The sequence below is a fragment of the Ranitomeya imitator genome, chromosome 6 (assembly GCF_032444005.1).
Source record: "Ranitomeya imitator isolate aRanImi1 chromosome 6, aRanImi1.pri, whole genome shotgun sequence".
In the NCBI taxonomy this organism is placed as follows: domain Eukaryota; kingdom Metazoa; phylum Chordata; class Amphibia; order Anura; family Dendrobatidae; genus Ranitomeya; species Ranitomeya imitator.
Window position 1 is genome coordinate 568,233,438 of NC_091287.1, and position 23,497 is coordinate 568,256,934.

At 47.1% G+C, this 23,497-nt stretch overlaps 1 protein-coding gene across 1 annotated transcript; it reads right to left on the reverse strand.

Annotated features, from left to right (window-relative positions):
* Positions 1-8,333: 8,333 nt before the first annotated feature.
* Positions 8,334-19,566, reverse strand: LOC138643224 (fucolectin-like). The gene is made up of 3 exons (XM_069732085.1): positions 19,457-19,566; positions 13,725-14,010; positions 8,334-8,607 (listed from the first exon to the last, which is right to left on the reverse strand). The coding sequence occupies exons 1-3, from the start codon at positions 19,527-19,529 to the stop codon at positions 8,439-8,441; spliced, it is 528 nt and encodes a 175-aa protein (XP_069588186.1). The 5' UTR covers positions 19,530-19,566; the 3' UTR covers positions 8,334-8,438.
* Between the last annotated feature and the right edge of the window lie 3,931 nt (positions 19,567-23,497).

Consider the following 23,497-nt stretch of genomic DNA (forward strand, 5'->3'; position numbering starts at 1 on the left):
CGTACGTATTTATTCAGTCGCCATGACAGCACAACGAGAGACTTTCAGAGAAGTGAAAAAGTGACTAGGGAGGGATAATAGCTTCCAGCACCCTTCTCCCAAACGTGAGGTCGGAGGAGCCACCTAGATCTAATCTATAGTGTCTAAGAAAGGTGGATGGAGAAGACCATGTGGCCGCCTTTCAGATGTCCTCAATCGATACTTCTGCTCTCTCAGCCCAGGATGTGGCTACCGCACGAGTGGAGTGTGCCTTTATACCTTCTGGAATTTCCACGCCACCTGCGGTATAAGCAAAAGATATCGCCTCCCTAATCCATCTGGCTAGGGTATTTTTTGATACTCTAAGTCCCTTCCTAACCCCCTGGTAGGATAAGAATAAAGCGTGGTCTTTTTTCCAGGTGTCTGTTACCGAAATGTATTTGAGAAGGCACCTACGTACGTCCAAACAATGAAATCTCTGCTCCTTATTGTTAGAGGGATTAGGACAAAATGAAGGTAGGATCACCTCCTGGGATCTATGAAATTTTGAGGCAACCTTTGGAAGATAAAGAGGGTCAGGCCTCATCACCACTCTATCTTCCAAAAATTGCATATATGGACGTTGCCTGGATAATGCCTGAAGATCACTAACCCTTCTTGCCGATGTAAGGGCAACTAAGAGGGCTGTTTTGACCGACAGGATCTTGATTGGAACAGAGTCAATAGGCTCGAACGGAGCTTGTGTTAGAGCCGAGAGCACAAGATTTAGATCCCATGGCACTATCTTTTGTTTAACAACCGGCCTGGATCTGGTGACCGCTTTGAAAAACCTTGTTATCCAGTGATTACTGGCTATGTTGGAATTATATAGTGCCCCTAGAGCTGAAACCTGAACTCTAAGGGTGCTGGTGGCTAAGCCTAACTCTAGGCCCTTCTGTAAAAATTCTAGGATTTGAGCAATATCAGGTTTTTGATTGATTTGTGCTCCTGAACTTGATAGGAACTTCCTCCATACCCTAACATAAATGCTAGTCGTGGAGGCTTTCCTACTTTTAAGTAGAGTATTTACAAGATTTTGGGAGAATCCCTTTCCTTTCAGAAGTGACCTCTCAAGTTCCATGCTGTCAGGTGCAAGTTGGTTACTCGTGGATGCAAGACTGGACCCTGGGAAAGGAGGTCCGGTATTTCTGGGAGGATCCATGGCTGGGAAATGGACATGCTTCTCAACCATGGGAACCATGACCTTCTGGGCCAGAACGGGGCTATTAAAATCACTCGGGCTCCGTCTTCCCGAATTTTCCTCAGAACTATAGGAATGAGATTCAGAGGAGGGAAAGCGTAGGCGAGACTGAAATTCCAGGGGATCAGAAGAGCGTCGACTGCGTACGGGTTGTCCCTTGGGTCTAGGGAACAGAATTGATGGAGTTTCTTGTTTCCTCGACTGGCAAACAGATCTATCTCTGGACATCCCCACAACCGTACGATCTGATTGAAGACAGCCGGTTTTAGAGACCAGTCCCCTTGTTTGAGCTCGTTGCGGCTTAAGTAATCGGCCATGGTATTTAGATTTCCCTTTATATGAAGGGCCGTAAGGGAGAGCAGGTGATTTTCGGCCATCTGAAAAATATGATTTGTAACGTTCATTAATGACCTAGACCGTGTACCTCCTTGGTGGTTCACATAAGCAACGGTCACCTGGTTGTCAGAGAGTAGTCTAACATGTCTACCCTGCAGAGGTATAAGGAACCTATCTAAGGCGCGTTCCACCGCCATCAATTCCTTCAAATTGGAGGACGTGTCTCGCTCCGATTGGGACCACAGACCCTGAATGCAATTGCCCTCCCAGTGTGCTCCCCACCCCGTGGGGCTAGCATCAGTTGTTATCACCCGTGTTATCTGATTTGTCCAAGGTACACCTCTACGAAGATTAGGGATGTGCGTCCACCAACTTAGGGAACCCGTGGCGTCTACAGATAGGGAAAATTTTTTATCAAGGTTAGCGCCCAGCCGCCGAAAATTATGCAGAACATCCCATTGCAGAGACCTGGAGTGAAACTGTGCCCACATCACCGCCGGAAAACAAGAAGTAAGTGAACCTAAGAGTGACATAGCATTTCTTAAGGAGACTACGGGATTATTAATTGCTCTGGAGGCCAGCCGACGAATAGAATCGACTTTTGAGTCTGGCAGGCGACATTCCTGCTGACCCGAATCCACCGTAAGACCCAAAAACTGCTGTGACGTTGAGGGCTGAAGACGCGACTTTTTGAGATTGATAATCCATCCTAAGTTGTGTAATGCTGCCATCACTTTCTCCAACTGCTCTTTACAGTGTGACTCTGAACGCCCAACAATCAATAAATCATCCAGGTAGGGAATTATTAGTATGTTTTGCTCATGAAGGTGTGCCATAACCTCTACCATAATCTTAGTGAAAACCCGAGGTGCGACTGCAACACCAAAGGGGAGTGCCTGATATTGAAAGTGCTCTACTGTGCCGGCAAGAGAAACCGCCACCCTGAGAAAGCGCTGATGAGTTGCATGTATCGGGACATGGTAATAGGCGTCTTTCAGATCTAAGACAACCATGAAGCAATTGTGAAAAAGAAGCTTTATTGCCGACTTCACAGATTCCATTTTAAAGGATGGGACCCGCAGGAATACATTCAGGCCCTTTAGATTGATGATGGTACGATATGATCCATCTGGCTTCTTTATCAGGAATAAAGGGGAGTAAAACCCCGTACCTTGTTCCTTCGTAGGTACTTTAACGAGAACCCCCTTTCTTTGGAGATCTCGAACTTCTGACTCCAACGCCAATTGTTCTGCGGGAGAAGAACGGATAGGGGTAAATTTAAATTTGTCCTGGGGGGTATGGTGGAATTGGAACTTTAACCCCTCTTTAATGATACTGAGTATCCATGGACTATTGGTGATTTTCAACCAGGCTGGGTAGAAGGCCAACAGCCTACCGCCCACCTGGTCCGCCAGTCATTGAGGCTTTTTAGAGTCTCTAGAGGAGTTAAACATATAACCTCTACCTCTTCTTCTATAAGAGTTATATCTGGTCGAATCTCTATTTGAATCTCTGTCCGATCTTCGGCGATACAGCCCTCCTCTGTTGTAGTCTCGTCTATAGAAGGGTCTTGTTAGAAGAGGGAATCGCTTTTTATTGTCACCTGCTTTTTCTAGAAGCTCATCCAGGACTGGGCCAAACAAATGAACCCCCTCACAGGGGATGCCACATAGTTTCGATCTGGCCTGTAAGTCTCCTGGCCAGCATTTTATCCAAAGAGCTCTACGGGCCGCATTAGACAGTGCTGATGACCTTGCAGCTAGCCTAACGGAATCGGCTGACGCATCCGAAAGGAAGGCTGCTGCATCCTGAATCATAGACATAGATGATAGGATCTCGCACCTAGGAACCTTATCCTTGAGCTGGTCTTCTAGATTACCCAACCATACCATCAACGACCGGGCAGTGCAGGTGGCCGCAATCGCCGGTCTCAGGGAACCTGCTGATGTTTCCCAAGCTCCTTTAAGGAATACCTCAGCTTTCCTATCAAGCGGGTCCTTTAGGTTTCCCAGATCCTCAAATGGGAGAGACGTTTTTTTACAAGCTTTGGCCACCGCCGCATCCAGCTTTGGGACCTTGTCCCAGGAGGAAGAAGCCTCTTCCTCAAAGGGATATCTTCTTTTGAATGCTGGTGGGAGTGACCCCTTCCTTTCGGGTTTCTTCCATTCTCTCGTAATCAGTGATTTAACTTTATCAACTACCGGAAATACTCTTTTGGATTTGCGATCTATGCCTTTAAACATTATGTCCTGAATGGAACATTCCGCCTGGGTCTCCTCAATGCCCATGGTGTTGTTGACAGCTTTGACTAAGCGGTTAATCCTATCAAGTGATAGACAGGCTCGACTAGATTCCATGTCCTCTGATGATGACGGATGAGAATCCGAGCTTACACCACCCGTGTCTGAATCCACATCTGAGGCTGGGGATAATATCTCCTTCCTCTTTTTTGAAACTGACTTCTGAGACCTCATGGAATCTCTGACCTCCTGTCTAACCAGATCCCTAAGAGTAGACGTAAGGTCAGGGGCCTCGTCCTCAATTAACCGTTGAATGCAGATGCTACACAATTTCTTTTCATGTCCATCTGGAAGTGGCTCCGTACAGATGGCACACTCCCTATGTTTGGATTTGGACACAGATTTCCTCCCCTAATAAGGAGAGAGGGAATACAAGGAGGGACAGCTATCAGAAACGTACTTTCACGAAGCTCACTTACCCATCCCTGCAGCGAAAGGTACCGTGATCGGGGGGTCCTTCTTAGCCGGAGATCTCTTACGGCCTGAGGACTTAGTTGGTTTCTGAGCCTCTTTAGCTCTACCAGCGCGACTACTGCCACTAGAACGCCGCTGGGAGCTGCTCAAAGGCTGTTCAGGTTGCTGCTGCTGCTCACCGCCCAGCTGCGGTGTTCCTTCCAGAGACTCCATATTGGAAATGGTGGACAGGAACAAGCTGTGGCTTCAGTACGCCGTTTAAATGCCTCCCCCTGGGTACCACCCCCGGATGGGGGCCAGCAGGGAAATCACTTGCCGACGACCGGTACTGCGCTGGTAGGGTCGTGACCGCTAGGCGTCCGCTTAAAGCGCTGGACCCCTCGTGGCCAGAAAATCCCTCCCCAGACGCCGGGCGTCGCCATTAGCCAGAAGAAGTCGCTACCGCGCATGCGCGGCCGCGTCATCGCCCCGCGCCGCTCGCGACGTCATCCGGACACGCCTCTTCCGGACGCCGCTGCGGCGCTGAGAGCGGACGCGCCGGACAAGGACGGCAGCTCTCCCTAGCCACCGCAGACCCCGGCGCAAGCGGCGGACCGACCCCGGAGGCCCCAGCAGAAGCGGCACCCTGGAGACCCCCAGGTAAAAAGCAGCTGTCGTAGAAGCAAGGCCCTTAATGCCTCGGGCCGCTTCCTCCTGCCGACACCTACACCAACAGTACCCCTGCCGTGTGGTGCTTCCATCTACCTGACCAGGCCGAGGTAGGGGGACCCCGCTACCTGCATCGGTCTGTCAGGCGTGGGATAAATTCTTTCTTCGACCCTCTTCTCGGGGCCTGTCTGAAGAGGTTCCACTGTCAGGGACAGGAAACCAACTGGCGGGTGAGTGAGGTGCCGCCCTTTTATGTCTGAGGTTTCCTGTCCCTGAAGGGCGGATCCCCTCTCTCGTTGTGCTGTCATGGCGACTGAATAAAAAGGCTTTCTATGGCCCACTGAGTGAGAGATGACGCACACAGGAGTCAGGAGTGGCACACAAGCCCAGAGGCCAATATTTATCTCCCACTTTTTTTTTTTTGTTCCAGGGAAAATTTATAAACCCAATAAAAAAAAATAATAAATAGGCTTTCTATGGCCCACTATCTGAGAGACAGAGAGAGATGGCACGCTTAGGACTGGCACACAAGCCCAAAGGCCAATATTAATCTCCCTTTTTTTGTAAGGGAGAATTTATAAAACCAAAAAAAAAATAAATAAATAGGCTTTCTATGGCCCACTGAGTGAGCGATGATGCACACAGGAGTCAGGAGTGGCACACAAGCCCTGAGGCCAATATTTTTCTCCCACTGATTGATGTAGTGATTTTTTCAGGTAGATTTTATAACCCAAATCAAGCAAAAATATAAATAGGCTTTCTATGGCCCACTGAGTGAGAGATGGCACACACAGGGATGGCACTCTAGCAGAAATGTAAATCTTAATCTCCCACAAAAAAAAAAAAAAAAAAAAAAACAGGGAGTGTCCTTCAATTACCATCTCCCTGCAGTAATCTCAGCCAGGTATGGCAGGCAGCAATAAGGAGTGGACTGATGCACAAATTAAATAAAAAGTGTGGACAAACAAAAAAGATAGCTGTGCAGAAAGGAAGGAACAAGAGGATTTGTGCTTTGAAAAAAGCAGTTGGTTTGCACAGCGGCGTACACACAGCAATGCCGCTATCAGGGAGCCTTCTAGGGCAGCCCAATGAGCTACAGCGCTGAGGAAAAAAAAAAAATGTAGCTTCCACTGTCCCTGCACACCGAAGGTGGTGTTGGGCAGTGGAAATCGCTACAGCACAAGCGGTTTGGTGGTTAATGGACCCTGCCTAACGCTATCCCTGCTTCTGACGAAGCGGCAGCAACCTCTCCCTAAGCTCAGATCGGCAGCAGTAAGATGGCGGTCGGCGGGAACTCCCCTTTATAGCCCCTGTGACGCCGCAGACAGCAAGCCAATCACTGCAATGCCCTTCTCTAAGATGGTGGGGACCAGGACCTATGTCATCACGCTGCCCACACTCTGCGTTTACCTTCATTGGCTGAGAAATGGCGCTTTTCGCGTCATTGAAACGCGACTTTGGCGCGAAAGTCGCGTACCGCATGGCCGACCCCGCACAGGGGTCGGATCGGGTTTCATGAAACCCGACTTTGCCAAAAGTCGGCGACTTTTGAAAATGAACGACCCGTTTCGCTCAACCCTAGTTATCAGCATTAACTGGAACTTATGAAAAAATATTTTTTCACTTTACTTTAATTTATAGCAACTTTGCAGATTAATATTTCATAAGCTACAACATCCCCCTCCATTTTCAATGGCAGTTTCAATGTTCTAGAGCAGTTACCTTTAGTAATTCATGGTGCAATTGCAGAGCCCCAGAGTCCTGGTCGTTGCAGTAGTGTCATTCTTCCACCAGGGGGAGTGATGTTACATCTGATGGCACCAAAGAAATTCACCCTGCCAGGTATCACAGCACACACACACTTCACATGCCCATCCACCAGGGGGAGCTAAGGGTTCTATCTACTAGGCCACTCCTCACAGGGTAAAACTGGTGGGTTGGTTAGGAAGTTAGGCAGTTGAAGGGAGAGTGAGTCAGGAGTCGGAAGGAGAAGGAGAGGGAGAGAAGCAGACTGGGCTCAGCCCAGGGAATTCCTGTCAGGCAGACAGAGGAAAAAGGAAGAACATCAGCGGCTCAGTAAGAAGATGGACACGGAGCTGCGCCTGAACCCATGCGGCAGCATCCTAAGAAAGGACAAGAAAGGAAGTGTGACGTAGTGAGTGAGCACAGAAGTCATAGCAACAGGAGTGAAACATCAGTGGGAGACCAGCTAGAAGCAGGCTGCCTCCATCTGAAGCGCAGATCTGGTGGCCGGAACACCAAGGGAGTAATAGACTTTATGCTTTACTTCAGAGACCGGCAGGGCAGTCGATTCCAAGTTGGCTGTCCGAACTAAACACCGAAGCAGACAAGGTGGCAATCGGAGGAGGGGCGTCACTAGGGTCCCCATAAAATAGCCTCAGGCCACCACTGTCATATGGGTTTGTCCTATCCATCTGGAGGACAGAGAGAAAGAAGTAACCATAACCACAGTGAGGACCTTATGGGAGCTAATGCAAGTAGGGATCTACTACGTTACTATGTGCAAGGGGAAGGCTACTGATATCCACCAGGATAAGCGGACTCTGGATTTGCCATCAGACCGGCCGGACTCTGCCTACCCTGTCAGGCACTCTGGATGCTGAAGCCTTCAGTAAAGGTAAAGAGACTGCACTCATTGTGTCTTCGTTATTTAACCGCACCTTGCACCATCCACCATCATCATCTACACTTCTGGGAAGCCCTGGGGTCATACTTCACCTGTGGGAAGGTATACCATCTAGCTGCCGTTCCACCACCCCAGCGGACCCCTAAGCAGCGTCGGTCACCCTGACCGAATACCACAGGTGGCGTCACGAACATTACCATTATCTATGAACTGTGCCTTTTATTGGACGCCCCTCATAGGGCCACGGTCCGGGTCGGGCCACCGTGACATCTTCGCTGAGGGAACTGAAGGACCCGGTACCGAGTACCCCATTGCCCTTACGTGGGGGCGACCCACAATCCTAGTTTTTCAATATGTTTTTGGTTAGCACTTGTTCACACTAGCCTACATGTGCTGGTCTCTTCTCCATTTGTATCAGATCCTTTTTGGACATGTGCACTCCTACTCCTATCAGCCACAGGTGATTGTAAGTAGTTAGCTGGTCCATTCTTGCCCTATAAATTGTAGGCTTTTCTGCCCAGGTGAGGAGACATCAGGACAGGGACCCAACTTTGAAGGACATCTTGACGTTGGCAGTTCGGCTAATCTATGCGCCAAGTACCTTTTTGTGCAGATTAATATTTCATACATACATTATATAGTGGTTTCCCCATAGGTGCGCAGAGAGTCACTAGATGCCGCAGCTCACATTGACCATACATCACCTTTCTGCCGCTGCATTTCACTTTAAGGAAAAAAAAAGGCAATAATGTAGACAGGGTTATTATTACAGTGAGGTTTATTCAGACATTACAGCAAATCCACAGGTTGTAAGATGGAAACTTCCTATGAAATACAGATCTGGAAAAGGAGACAAACCCTGATATTACAGGAGCTATGAGCAGACTTTATCCTTGTTTGTCACAGAGTCTGAATAAGCCTCGACCTCGCACATGGACAGGTACTCCGAGCGTCCGGGGATCACCACGCTGATGTACCGACCCTCCATCCCAGGACAGCAGAAGGTCAAGGTGGAAGAAGCAACACTGGTGACTGTGCCGCACCTGTAGGAGAAAACCAGCAAATGTGACCATCAGTGGATCCTTCATTATCACATACAGATCAGAAGACACTGGGCACAGTGCATACACTATGAAAGAGGCCCCAAGCTTGGAGGTTACAGAACAAGAGGCACAGAGCTCAATGGTTACAGTACCAGGAGGCATCAAGCTTGGAGCTTACAGAACAAGAGGCACAGAGCTCAATGGTTACAGTACCAGGAGGCATCAAGCTTGGAGGTTACACTACAAGAGGCACAGAGCTCAATGGTTACAGTACCAGGAGGCATCAAGCTTGGATGTTACACTACAAGAGGCACAGAGCTCAATGGTTACAGTACCAGGAGGCATCAAGCTTGGAGGTTACACTACAGGAGGCACAGAGCTCAATGGTCACAGTACCAGGAGGCATCAAGCTTGGAGGTTACACTACAGGAGGCACAGAGCTCAATGGTCACAGTACCAGGAGGCATCAAGCTTGGAGCTTACAGAACAAGAGGCACAGAGCTCAATGGTTACAGTACCAGGAGGCATCAAGCTTGGAGGTTACACTACAAGAGGCACAGAGCTCAATGGTTACAGTACCAGGAGGCATCAAGCTTGGAGGTTACACTACAAGAGGCACAGAGCTCAATGGTTACAGTACCAGGAGGCATCAAGCTTGGAGGTTACACTACAAGAGGCACAGAGCTCAATGGTTACAGTACCAGGAGGCATCAAGCTTGGAGGTTACTCTACAGGAGGCACAGAGCTCAATGGTCACAGTACCAGGAGGCATCAAGCTTGGAGGTTACACTACAGGAGGCACAGAGCTCAATGGTTACAGTACCAGGAGGCATCAAGCTTGGAGGTTACACTACAAGAGGCACAGAGCTCAATGGTTACAGTACCAGGAGGCATCAAGCTTGGAGGTTACACTACAAGAGGCACAGAGCTCAATGGTTACAGTACCAGGAGGCATCAAGCTTGGAGGTTACACTACAAGAGGCACAGAGCTCAATGGTTACAGTACCAGGAGGCATCAAGCTTGGAGGTTACACTACAGGAGGCACAGAGCTCAATGGTCACAGTACCAGGAGGCATCAAGCTTGGGAACTTGCAGTTACTATTGAACAGTAACATTCTGTACCAAGTATTGAGGTGTAAGAGGCACAGACTTTGCTGTGTTACTACCAGGTGACAATAAGCTCAGTAGCTCCAAATTAACAGGAACATTTACATTTCTCATTCTTACAGCCAATAGTCCATCCATGCAGATTCCTGGCCATTTAATGGTCCTGCAGGGAACGTCTGGCTGTGGGGAAGCCCCCTCACTTTCCTCAGCCCTGATGTAGCTGCAGTCTCTACCTGTCGTCTCAGAGACCACCACATGCTGTTTCCCACCACAATCTTAGTTGCCATCTTAAGCCCTGCTATGTTGTCACAGGTGATCATGTAAGGGATGTACTAGGACTGACTTGTACCTCACCCCTCTTTCACAATTAATGTTTGTGTATTGTTGTGCTATATCTATAATATAACGCTGGGAGCGTCACTCTGTCCGAAGCCTTTATAGACTGCGCAAGCGCCGGCGCAGTCTGGGCCTCACAGAGTGACGCTCCCAGGAGATCGCGGTATGCGTAAACACTGAACGCACACCGCGATCTCCACCGGAGAGTCAGGGACCGCCAAGAGGGTGAGTATATTCACCTGTCCCCCGTTCCAGCACTGCGTGCGGCTCAGTCTTCCGGGTCCTCTGCTGTGACGTTCCCAGTTCAGAGGGCGCGATGACGCAGCGCTGGAACGGGACAGACAGGTGAATATAGTAAGTGCTGGGGGGCCTGAGCTAGCGGTGACTCCAGCACCTGACCCCCACAGCGCGCTGGTGTTCCCGCCTGCTCAGGCCCCCCAGCACTCGGCGCCCAGCGACCATAGGCGAGTATGGTATTTTTTTTTATATATATATATATATATATATATATATATATATATATATATATATATATATATATATATATATATATATATAGCAGCAGCAGCATACAGGGCATATATATTGGAGCATCTTATGGGGGACATATAATACAATGGTGACGCAGGATGGGAACAGCACATAACAGAACGGGCGCAGGATGGCAGCAGAACATGTCAGAATGGAGGCGCAGGATGGGTGCAGAACATGTCAGAATGGAGGCGCAAGATGGGTGCAGAACATGACAGAACGGGGGCGCAGGATGGGTGCAGCACATGTCAGGATGGGGACGCAGGATGGAGCAGCTCATGACTGGATGGAGATCATATACCAATATAAATGCTCACCACCCAGGCGTAGAACGGGTTCAATAGCTAGTATAATATATTACTGTATGCTGTGTAATGACAATGTGCATATGTTATTGTGTAGGGAAAGTGTGGTATGCAGGATAGCCCATAGAGGGGGGCATATTAGATTACTGCAGGATAAGACAGTTACAGTGGGGCAAAAAAGTATTTAGTCAGTCAGCAATAGTGCAAGTTCCACCACTTAAAAAGATGAGAGGCGTCTGTAATTTACATCATAGGTAGACCTCAACTATGGGAGACAAACTGAGAGAAAAAAATCCAGAAAATCACATTGTCTGTTTTTTTAACAATTGATTTGCATATTATGGTGGAAAATAAGTATTTGGTCAGAAACAAACAATCAAGATTTCTGGCTCTCACAGACCTGTAACTTCTTCTTTAAGAGTCTCCTCTTTCCTCCACTCATTACCTGTAGTAATGGCACCTGTTTAAACTTGTTATCAGTATAAAAAGACACCTGTGCACACCCTCAAACAGTCTGACTCCAAACTCCACTATGGTGAAGACCAAAGAGCTGTCAAAGGACACCAGAAACAAAATTGTAGCCCTGCACCAGGCTGGGAAGACTGAATCTGCAATAGCCAACCAGCTTGGAGTGAAGAAATCAACAGTGGGAGCAATAATTAGAAAATGGAAGACATACAAGACCACTGATAATCTCCCTCGATCTGGGGCTCCACGCAAAATCCCACCCAGTGGGGTCAGAATGATCACAAGAACGGTGAGCAAAAATCCCAGAACCACGCGGGGGGACCTAGTGAATGAACTGCAGAGAGCTGGGACCAATGTAACAAGGCCTACCATAAGTAACACACTACGCCACCATGGACTCAGATCCTGCAGTGCCAGACGTGTCCCACTGCTTAAGCCAGTACATGTCCGGGCCCGTCTGAAGTTTGCTAGAGAGCATTTGGATGATCCAGAGGAGTTTTGGGAAAATGTCCTATGGTCTGATGAAACCAAACTGGAACTGTTTGGTAGAAACACAACTTGTCGTGTTTGGAGGAAAAAGAATACTGAGTTGCATCCATCAAACACCATACCTACTGTAAAGCATGGTGGTGGAAACATCATGCTTTGGGGCTGTTTCTCTGCAAAGGGGCCAGGACGACTGATCCGGGTACATGAAAGAATGAATGGGGCCATGTATCGTGAGATTTTGAGTGCAAACCTCCTTCCATCAGCAAGGGCATTGAAGATGAAACGTGGCTGGGTCTTTCAACATGACAATGATCCAAAGCACACCGCCAGGGCAACGAAGGAGTGGCTTCGTAAGAAGCATTTCAAGGTCCTGGAGTGGCCTAGCCAGTCTCCAGATCTCAACCCTATAGAAAACCTTTGGAGGGAGTTGAAAGTCCGTGTTGCCAAGTGAAAAGCCAAAAACATCACTGCTCTAGAGGAGATCTGCATGGAGGAATGGGCCAACATACCAACAACAGTGTGTGGCAACCTTGTGAAGACTTACAGAAAACGTTTGACCTCTGTCATTGCCAACAAAGGATATATTACAAAGTATTGAGATTAAATTTTGTTTCTGACCAAATACTTATTTTCCACCATAATATGCAAATAAAATGTTAAAAAAACAGACAATATGATTTTCTGGATTTTTTTTTCTCAGTTTGTCTCCCATAGTTGAGGTCTACCTATGATGTAAATTACAGACGCCTCTCATCTTTTTAAGTGGTGGAACTTGCACTATTGCTGACTGACTAAATACTTTTTTGCCCCACTGTATAGGAACTAGTTAAGTTTAGGAGGGTCCTACTGTGGGACAAGATAGTAAGCTTTCTGTTTTTTTTTTTCTCTCCAGTGGGACCAGGGAGCCCAGACAATCCAGTAGGGCTTGAGTTCGAGCAACAGTGGGCCCCGTAACATTTGAAGCTGGGAGCCCACACGTCCAGGGCTTGGGTACTGAAGGAAAAACAGCAACAGTGGAATGCGGGGCAGCACCAAGATGTGGCAGCTTACTACATGGGCAGATGCCCTTATGTCTGGCGTGAAATGGACAGGGGAACCCCTAAAGGTAGTAAAGCTGGACAGAAGGAGCGCGGTGGTACCAGATGGAACAACCTGGTAGAATTCTATAAGAAGTAGGGAAAAGCACAGGAATAGACAAGGGTGTGTACTGTGATGTTCCCTGTGAAGTTGCTGTACTTGAACTGGACAAACTGCAAAAGAATAAGTAAAATTGTTTGTTACAAGTTACAAACTGGACTCTGAAACCAGCAGGAGTGAACCCACAGCAGAACAGATGGGACTGATGGTGCAGAAGATATTACAGAAGGTATGCTGCAAATGGGACAGCATGTATGTATGTATGTATGTATGTATGTATGTATGTATGTATGTATGTATGTATGTATGTATGTATGGTGGCCAGGGTGCGCTCCAACAGCTATCACTTTTGGCCACGAATACGGCCCTGGTCTCTCTCACAATCATGCTTCAGGTCATGGGGGGGGGGGGGAGCCACCATCAATCCACACTGTCAGATCGCTCCACCTATCAGCCAGGGTCACCAATAAGTCATCAGGAGCATTTACGGGATATTTGGGTAGTGATGAACGCTTTGGGTATCATTTCGATCACCATCTGAGATATCGTACAGGTCACATAGGCTGCCATGGTTCTCAACAGCACATGCTGGTTACACAGGATGATATGCTGCAAAGAATAAAGACTGTCACCTTACAAAATAACGATTTGCTTGTTCATCAGATGATCAGTAACTTGTGCAAGCTGCACTGAACTTTTGTTTGGTCTCCTAGAAAACAAATATTTAGCTTCTATGAACTTACACCGGGTTGTTGTTGTCGGGGGAGTTTCCGATTCGGACCTCAGCCCCCATCAGTCGCTCCGGACAACAGTCCATCCTGTTTGTCAGGACAACGATGGAGATCTTGTAGCTCTGCTTCAGGTCCAGCTTCCACCAGGGATCCTTCTCCAGGTTGGTGTGAGTGCAGGAATCACTATTGAAGTCGGTGTCTTTGTTCCCATCGATGGCGTTATTGGCCAGTCCGCTCCTGGTGGAATACGGATAGTCTGACACCTGGGAGGCCACGCCGGTCCGTGCTAGATTCGTGGCTGAGGAGAGAACAGAAGAGATCACATATATGGAGGAGATGTGGGTGCTGCCAGCACTGGTGACATCTGATCCTGGATCCATCAGATGGATGAAGGGCCGGTTGGCTCGGGGAAGAGGGGCATGTACATAAGCTCGTCAAAAAGGTGATAAGGAAGAGCAACTTAGGTAGTGCAGGCTGGTACAACATATTGTAAGGCCGAGAGGAGAGATGGACTGCAGCAATATATACAATATATACCGTATTTTCTGGCATATAAGACGACTGGGCGTATAAGACGACCCCCAACTTTTCCATATAAAATATGGAATTTGGGATATGCCCGCCATATAAGACAGGGGTCATCTTATACGGCGCGTGGTTCCCAGGGTCTGGAGGAGAGGAGACTCCTTCAGGCCCTGGGATCCATATTCATGTAAAAAATAAAGAATAAAAATAAAAAACATGAATATACCCTCGGATGGGCCCTGGCTCACAGGGCTGACCGCTCATGTGACCGCGACGTCATCGAGGGTCCTTCACTCACCGCATTCTAAGGAACGGAGGGAGACGCTAGCAGCGCTGTGAGCCAGGGCCCGTCCGAGGGCGAGTATATCCATGGTTTTTATTCTTTATTTTTTACATGAATATGGATCCCAGGGCCTGAAGGAGAGTTTCCTCTCCTCCAGACCCTGGGAACCACACGCCGAAATGCAGGTTTGCTCCCTGCACAAGCCGTACCCAGCATATAAGACAACCCCCGACTTTTGGGACAATTTTTAGGGGTCAAAAAGTAGTCTTATACACCGGAAAATACGGTATTTATTAGTGGCTGGGAGGAGTGATGTACTACAGAATTGTAAAGAGGCATTGACAGGAGTAAGTCTGCGGCCATATCACCATCTGTAAAGACGCTCACATGCAGCAGCACACTTCATGGTACATGCAGGGGTCCAGAAGGAGGGAAGAGTTTGTGGGCCGGGAGACGTCATTGCTATACATAGTAACATAGTAACATAGTAAGGCCGAAAAAAGACATTTGTCCATCCAGTTCAGCCTATATTCCATCATAATAAATCCCCAGATCTACGTCCTTCTACAGAACCTAATTGTATGATACAATATTGTTCTGCTCCAGGAAGACATCCAGGCCTCTCTTGAACCCCTCGACTGAGTTCGCCATCACCACCTCCTCAGGCAAGCAATTCCAGATTCTCACTGCCCTAACAGTAAAGAATCCTCTTCTATGTTGGTGGAAAAACCTTCTCTCCTCCAGACGCAAAGAATGCCCCCTTGTGCCCGTCACCTTCCTTGGTATAAACAGATCCTCAGCGAGATATTTGTATTGTCCCCTTATATACTTATACATGGTTATTAGATCGCCCCTCAGTCGTCTTTTTTCTAGACTAAATAATCCTAATTTCGCTAATCTATCTGGGTATTGTAGTTCTCCCATCCCCTTTATTAATTTTGTTGCCCTCCTTTGTACTCTCTCTAGTTCCATTATATCCTTCATGAGCACCGGTGCCCAAAACTGGACACAGTACTCCATGTGCGGTCTAACTAGGGATTTGTACAGAGGCAGTATAATGCTCTCATCATGTGTATCCAGACATCTTTTAATGCACCCCATGATCCTGTTTGCCTTGGCAGCTGCTGCCTGGCACTGGCTGCTCCAGGTAAGTTTATCATTAACTAGGATCCCCAAGTCCTTCTCCCTGTCAGATTTACCCAGTGGTTTCCCGTTCAGTGTGTAATGGTGATATTGATTCCTTCTTCCCATGTGTATAACCTTACATTTATCATTGTTAAACCTCATCTGCCACCTTTCAGCCCAAGTTTCCAACTTATCCAGATCCATCTGTAGCAGAATACTATCTTCTCTTGTATTAACTGCTTTACATAGTTTTGTATCATCTGCAAATATCGATATTTTACTGTGTAAACCTTCTACCAGATCATTAATGAATATGTTGAAGAGAACAGGTCCCAATACTGACCCCTGCGGTACCCCACTGGTCACAGCGACCCAGTTAGAGACTATACCATTTATAACCACCCTCTGCTTTCTATCACTAAGCCAGTTACTAACCCATTTACACACATTTTCCCCCAGACCAAGCATTCTCATTTTGTGTACCAACCTCTTGTGCGGCACGGTATCAAACGCTTTGGAAAAATCGAGATATACCACGTCCAATGACTCACCGTGGTCCAGCCTATAGCTTACCTCTTCATAAAAACTGATTAGATTGGTTTGACAGGAGCGATTTCTCATAAACCCATGCTGATATGGAGTTACACAGTTATTCTCATTGAGATAATCCAGAATAACATCCCTCAGAAACCCTTCAAATATTTTACCAACAATAGAGGTTAGACTTACTGGCCTATAATTTCCAGGTTCACTTTTAGAGCCCTTTTTGAATATTGGCACCACATTTGCTATGCGCCAGTCCTGCGGAACAGACCCTGTCGCTATAGAGTCCCTAAAAATAAGAAATAATGGTTTATCTATTACATTACTTAGTTCTCTTAGTACTCGTGGGTGTATGCCATCCGGACCCGGAGATTTATCTATTTTAATCTTATTTAGCCGGTTTCGCACCTCTTCTTGGGTTAGATTGGTGACCCTTAATATAGGGTTTTCATTGTTTCTTGGGATTTCACCTAGCATTTCATTTTCCACCGTGAATACCGTGGAGAAGAAGGTGTTTAATATGTTAGCTTTTTCCTCATCATCTACAACCATTCTTTCCTCACTATTTTTTAAGGGGCCTACATTTTCAGTTTTTATTCTTTTACTATTGATATAGTTGAAGAACAGTTTGGGATTAGTTTTACTCTCCTTAGCAATGTGCTTCTCTGTTTCCTTTTTGGCAGCTTTAATTAGTTTTTTAGATAAAGTATTTTTCTCCCTATAGTTTTTTAGAGCTTCAATGGTGCCATCCTGCTTTAGTAGTGCAAATGCTTTCTTTTTACTGTTAATTGCCTGTCTTACTTCTTTGTTTAGCCACATTGGGTTTTTCCTATTTCTAGTCCTTTTATTCCCACAAGGTATAAACCGCTTACACTGCCTATTTAGGATGTTCTTAAACATTTCCCATTTATTATCTGTATTCTTATTTCTGACTAAGGTGAGTATGTCCAGCTATAGCCCCATATCGCTGCTCCCATTCGATTCCAGACTCCTGGAGCAGCACGTCCACGCTGAACTTCCTCCCACCTCTCATCTAACTTGCTCTTTGACAATCTAGTTTCCATCCCCATCATTCCACTGAGACTGCTCTGACCAAAGTTACCAACGACTTACAGCCAAAGCTAACGGACAATACTGTGTACTCCTCCTTCTAGACCGGTCCTCTGCTTTTGACACAGTTGACCACTGCCTCCTACTACAGATCCTCTCCTCCTTTGGCATCAAAGACCTCGCCCTATCCTGGATCTCCTCGTACCTTTCCAACCGCACATTCAGCGTCTCCCACACTACCTCCTCATCCCACCCTCTCGTTGTTGGAGTCCTCCAAGGCTCTGTTCTAGGACCCCTACTCTTCTTAATCTAGACACTTGGCCTGGGACAACTCAAAGTCCCATGGATTCCAGTACCACCTTTATTCGAATGACACTCGGATCTACCTCTCTGGCCCAGATGTCACCTCTCTGCTCTCCAGAATCAGAGTGTTTATCAGCCATATCCTCCTTCTCCACTCGCTTCCTTAAACTCAGTGTGGACAGATCTGAACTCATCTTTCCTCCATCTCACAGACATTTTCCTGACCTATCACAATTAGTGTGATCACACTTTCCCCTGTACCAGAAGCCCACTGCCTCGGAGTAACACTTGACTCTGCCCTGTCCTCCAAACCGCGCATCCAAGTTCTTTCCACCTTCTGGTGCATCCTGCTCAACAATATCTCTAGAATCTGTCCTTTCCTCAACCCTCAATCTACTAAAATGCTTGTGCATAACTTCATCATCTCCCGCCTCAACTACTGCAACATCCTGCTCTGTGGCCTCCCTGCTAACACCCTTGTACCTCTCCAGTCCATCCTTAACTCTGCTGCTCGACTAATTCATCTCTCTGCTTCACCCCCTCTGCAAATCTCTTCACTGGCTTTCATTCCCTCAGCGTATCCAGTTCAAATTACTAATACTGACCTACAAATTCATCCATAACCTGTCTACTCCATATATCTCTGAACTAAACTCCCGATATCTTCCCTCATGTAATCTCTGGTCCTCCCAAGACCTCCTTCTCTCCTCTACACTTATTCGCTCTCCACCAAATCACCTCCAAGACTTCTCCCGAATATCCCCCATCCTCTGGAATTCAGTGCCCCAACACATCCGACTATCAACCACATTCGGATCCTTCAGACGGAACCTGAAAACCCATCTCTTCAGGAAAGACTACAGCCTGCACTGACCCCGCTGCCTCCTCACCACTACCAGAGCTACCGCCTCACCAACACCGGAGCTACTGCCTCACCAACACCGGAGCTCCTGCAACCCTCAACCTATTGTCTCCTTTCCCATAATCCTGTAGAATGCAAGCCCGCAAGGGCAGGGTCCTCACCCCTCTGTAATTGTTAGTTTACTGTAAGTGATATCTGTAATTTGTATGTAACCTCTTCTCATGTACAGCACCATGGAAACAATATAGATACTGATAATAGTGCATGGATGACCGCCACCAGATTAGATGATCACACAGCAGTGCTCCAGGTGTTGACCGGTGCGATCAGTCTGCATCTCCTGGTGGCGCTGGCAGCAGCAGTGCACTGGACCTCTTTTAGGGATGGTAGGGTGGGGGCAAGTAGAGTTTTGGTGAAATATTTATTCATACAGAAGGTGTGCACAGATCTCATTACACACAATTCATTCCCAAGGATGGGCCAACGCTTTCATTTAAAAAAAAACTAATGTTGGGGTGCAGACTAATGTCTATCGTTACACCATGAGTAAAAGATATATCATTGGTCAATCCAAGAAAGGGGGCGAAGACGTAAGGGGGCCACAATGAGTATTTGGACTGGACCATGGTGGCCTCATCAGTCAGCAGCAGGAGTGATGATCGGACTTCACATCTCACTTCCGGCACTACAGTCGCTCTGATCGGACTTTACTCCATGCACCAAGAACCACCGCATCCAAGACCGACATCCAGCAAGACCTGCCCGCCCAAAGCACAACATGTGGGATATGGTTACGCATCAAGACACCTCAGACACTAAACATTTGGAGAACTTGACAAATGTAAGAATCTAAGCAAGTGAAGACTTGACCTCCATTTGCTGTCACCAGAAAACCAATGTCCTTCATGTCACCTGCACATTATGGTAGATTGGAGCCCAGGATACAGTGCAGGTAGTACGGCTGTATGGTCACAGTACCAAGATGGAAGGTCATCACAGCATCTCCAGACTGCTCCACCTGCTCTATAACCCACCCCGAGCACAGGATCTCACCTCCAGGTGCAGGAGCGCATCCCAGAGCCAGAACCACAGATCCCAGCAGAATCAGCGACAGCAGAGGATTCATCCTGGGGAAAGGAACAGAGACATGGAGGAGTCAGTAATGTCCACAGAAGAGAAGATCATCTCACTGATCCTGTGCAGACAGGAGACTAATCTATTACTCCCTGTTATCAGCCATTACTGGGGAAGGCGGCTGAAATAAACTGATAACAGGGAGTAAGCAATTATACAGTGGGGGGAGGGGGACAGGACAAGTTCAGCACCACAAATCCTAACATTCAAGTGTTTTATTGTGAATACTTAGGATGACGTGAAGAAATACTAATTGCAGCCGACATTTTATCAGCATCTGCAGTCGTTTAGTCTTAGATTCAGCACAGCTGGTGAAGTACACGATTCCATAGCTACCGTGTGTCTTTGAGCGTCATTCATGCTGCCTCAGCGCCCCATTTATGGCATCCATCATGCCACCTCAGCTGTTGTGATCCGGTGACTTTGGAGCAGCATGAGAACATTCACTGGAGAAGGTGGTCACTATACTGACCGCAATCCTGAACTTAACACCGCAACTAGAAGTAGCCGTGGGGTGTACCTAACAATCCTAGACACCTCGTCACAGCTGGAGGACTAAATACCCCTAAAGATGGAAATAGGAATACAGAGCAGATCCCCAAAGGATAGACAGCCCCCCACAAATATTGGCGGTGAGTCTGAGAGGAAAAAACACACAGGCAGAAAAAGCATTAAGCTACTTACTGGTAGCGGCATTTCTCGGAGGCCCATGACAGCACGACGAGAGAGGGGATCCGCCCATTAGGAACAGGAAACCTACAGATACAAAAGGGCGGTACCTCTCCCTTGCCTCAGTTGTATTTCAGAGTCTTGAGAGGACTACCGCGGTTAGTGGCACAAAAAATATACACTATATACAGATTATATACAAAAATTTCAGCCCTATATTTGGAACTGGGTATCATATGTGAGATATATACAACTATAGGAAGTGCAACCCCCACGTGAATAGGGAGGGAACTAAGGGTGCTGTCATGGGCCTCCGAGAAATGCCGCTACCAGTAGGTAGCTTAATGCTTTACTCGGACTCCCATGACAGCACGACGAGAGAATTACAGAGATGTAAAACTACCTTAGGGAGGGACTATGGCTTGTAGCACCCTTAACCCGAATGTGAGATCAGAGGAAGCCACCAAATCCAACCTATAGTGTTTAAAGAAGGTGGACGGGGATGACCATGTGGCCGCCTTACATATCTGGTCGATTGATACTCCAGACTTTTCCGCCCAGGATGTAGCCATGGCCCTGGTGGAATGCGCCCTCAGATTCTGCGGAGCCGGACCCCCACCTGCAGTATAAGCCAAAGAGATAGCCTCCCTAATCCACTTTGCTAGCGTGTATTTTGATACCCCGAGTCCCTTTCTAGGATTTTGGAAAGATAAAAATAATGCATCATCTTTCTTCCATGTGTCAGTAACAGAGATGTATTCTAGCAGGCATCTCCTAACGTCTAATGTATGGAGTAGTTCTTCCTTAGGGTTAGCAGGATTGGGGAGGAAGGATGGTAAAATTATCTCTTGTGACCTGTGAAACCGTGATGACACTTTTGGTAAATAGGCTGGGTCCGGTCTGAGGATTACTCTGTCTGGTAGAAACTCTGTATAAGGGGATACCCTGGAGAGAGCTTGTATGTCTCCTATTCTACGGGCAGATGTAATTGCTACCAGAAAAGCTGTCTTAAGGGATAAGGCCTTAATTGAAGCTGATTGTAAAAGTTCAAACGGCTCTTTAGTCAATGCTGATAGGACTAAGTTGAGATCCCAGGGCATAGATCTATCTTTATGTATGGGTCTAGATCTAGTAGATGCTTTAATGAACCTTGAGATCCAGTAATTATTGGCGATGTTACAGGAGAATAGAGCCCCTAGGGCCGAGACCTGTACCTTTAGAGTACTAGTGGATAGACCTAACTCTAAGCCTTTTTGCAGGAATTCTAATATTTGTTTTATAGGTATTCCTTCTAATTTGAAATCAGAAGAGGCCAGAAACTTTCGCCAGGTCCTGGCGTAGATTGTTGTGGTTATTTGCTTCCTACTTTTCATAAGGGTTTCAATTAAACTCGGGGAGAACCCTTTGTTTTTTAGTAATGCCCTTTCAAAATCCATGCCGTTAAATGAAGGTTCTTTGCTTGCGGATGACTGATCGGACCCTGGAAGAGCAAATCCGGAATCTCCGGAAGTACCCAGGGGTCCTCCACTGACATGATCCTGAGCCAAGTGAACCAGGCCCTTCTGGGCCAGAATGGGGCAATCAATATAACTCTGGCTCGATCTGCTCTTATCTTCCTGACTACCAAGGGTAACAGGCCTAGTGGGGGAAATGCATACGCCAGCTGAAAATCCCAATTGATCAGAAAAGCGTCTACCGCTAGAGGATTCTCCCTGGGATTCAGGGAACAGAATTTTGTTGTCTTCCGGTTGTCCCTGGTAGCAAATAAATCCACTTCTGGATGTCCCCATTTGTGGACGATCTGATCGAACACGCAATTGTTTAGGGACCACTCCCCTTGCCTCAAGGTGTTGCGGCTTAGAAAGTCCGCTTTGACGTTTTCTTTTCCTCTTATGTGTAGAGCGGTTAGGGATAAGAAGTGATTTTCTGCTGTCTGGAATAGACGATCCGCCACTCTCATCAGTGACTCGGAATGAGTTCCACCCTGAAGATTTATGTATGCGACCGCCACCTGGTTGTCCGATAGGATCTTGACATGATGACCCTGCAGACATATGAGGAATTTATTCACTGAAAGCTCTACTGCCATTAACTCTTTATGATTGGAGGAGGCTGATGTTAGGGGAGGGGGCCATAGACCCTGAACCATCATGTCATCCATGTGTGCTCCCCAACCCGAAGGGCTAGCATCTGTTATTATAACACGTGTTACCTGAGACACCCAGGGAACTCCCGCCGATAGGTTTTTACTGACTAGCCACCACCTAAGAGATGTGAGTGCTCTTGGACCTAAGGTAATCTGACTCTGCAGGGACCCCTGTAAGATTCTATCATTAGCCAGCACCTCGGATTGTAACGGTCTGGTGTGGAATTGGGCCCAACGGACAGCGGGAATGCAAGAGGTTAAGGAACCCAATAGTGACAGCCTGTCTAAGGGTCATGGATGGTTTGTCAATTGCCTTAGACACCTGTTGCTGGATATGTAATAATTTGTCAGGTGGAAGACAACACTGTTGGGATTCTGAGTTTAGTAACAGACCTAAGAATTTTTGTATTTTTTGAGGCTGTAAACGAGATCTCATAATTTATGATCCACCCCAGCCGCTCAAGCTTGGAGGTGGCTGTTTCTAGCTGGGACAGGCAATGGTCTGCTGAGCTCCCTACTATAAGGAAATCATCCAAGTAGGGAATGATCAAGATGTCGGACTCTCGTAAGTGCGCCATGACCTCAGCCACCAGTTTTGTAAATACCCTAGGAGTGAACTGGAAATGGCGAATGCGACCCCCCACTGACACAGCTACTCTCAGGAACCTCTGGAAATCTTCATGTATTGGAACATGATAGTATGAGTCTTTAAGATCCACAACTACCATGAAACAGTGAATAAACAACATTTTTATTGCTGAATTAATTGTTTCCATTTTGAAGGATTCATTAACCAGGAATTCATTAAGACATCTTAGATTTATGATCGTTCTGAAAGATCCATCTGGCTTTTTTATCAGAAAAAGAGGAGAATAAAATCCCCTTCCTCTTTCTGAATCTGGGATTTCCATCAATACATTTTTAGAGCATAAGTTCATGACCTCTGCTTATAGATCTGCTTGCTCAAGGGGGGAGGAACGTAAAGGGGTTAATTTAAATTTTTCTCGAGGCCAATGATTAAAGTCCAGCTTTAGACCTTTAGTAACAATGCCTCTGACCCATTTACTGTTCGTAATGTCAAGCCAAGCTGAGGAGAATGCTGACAGTCTACCCCCCACAGGGATCGCTAGTCATTCGTCCGGTTT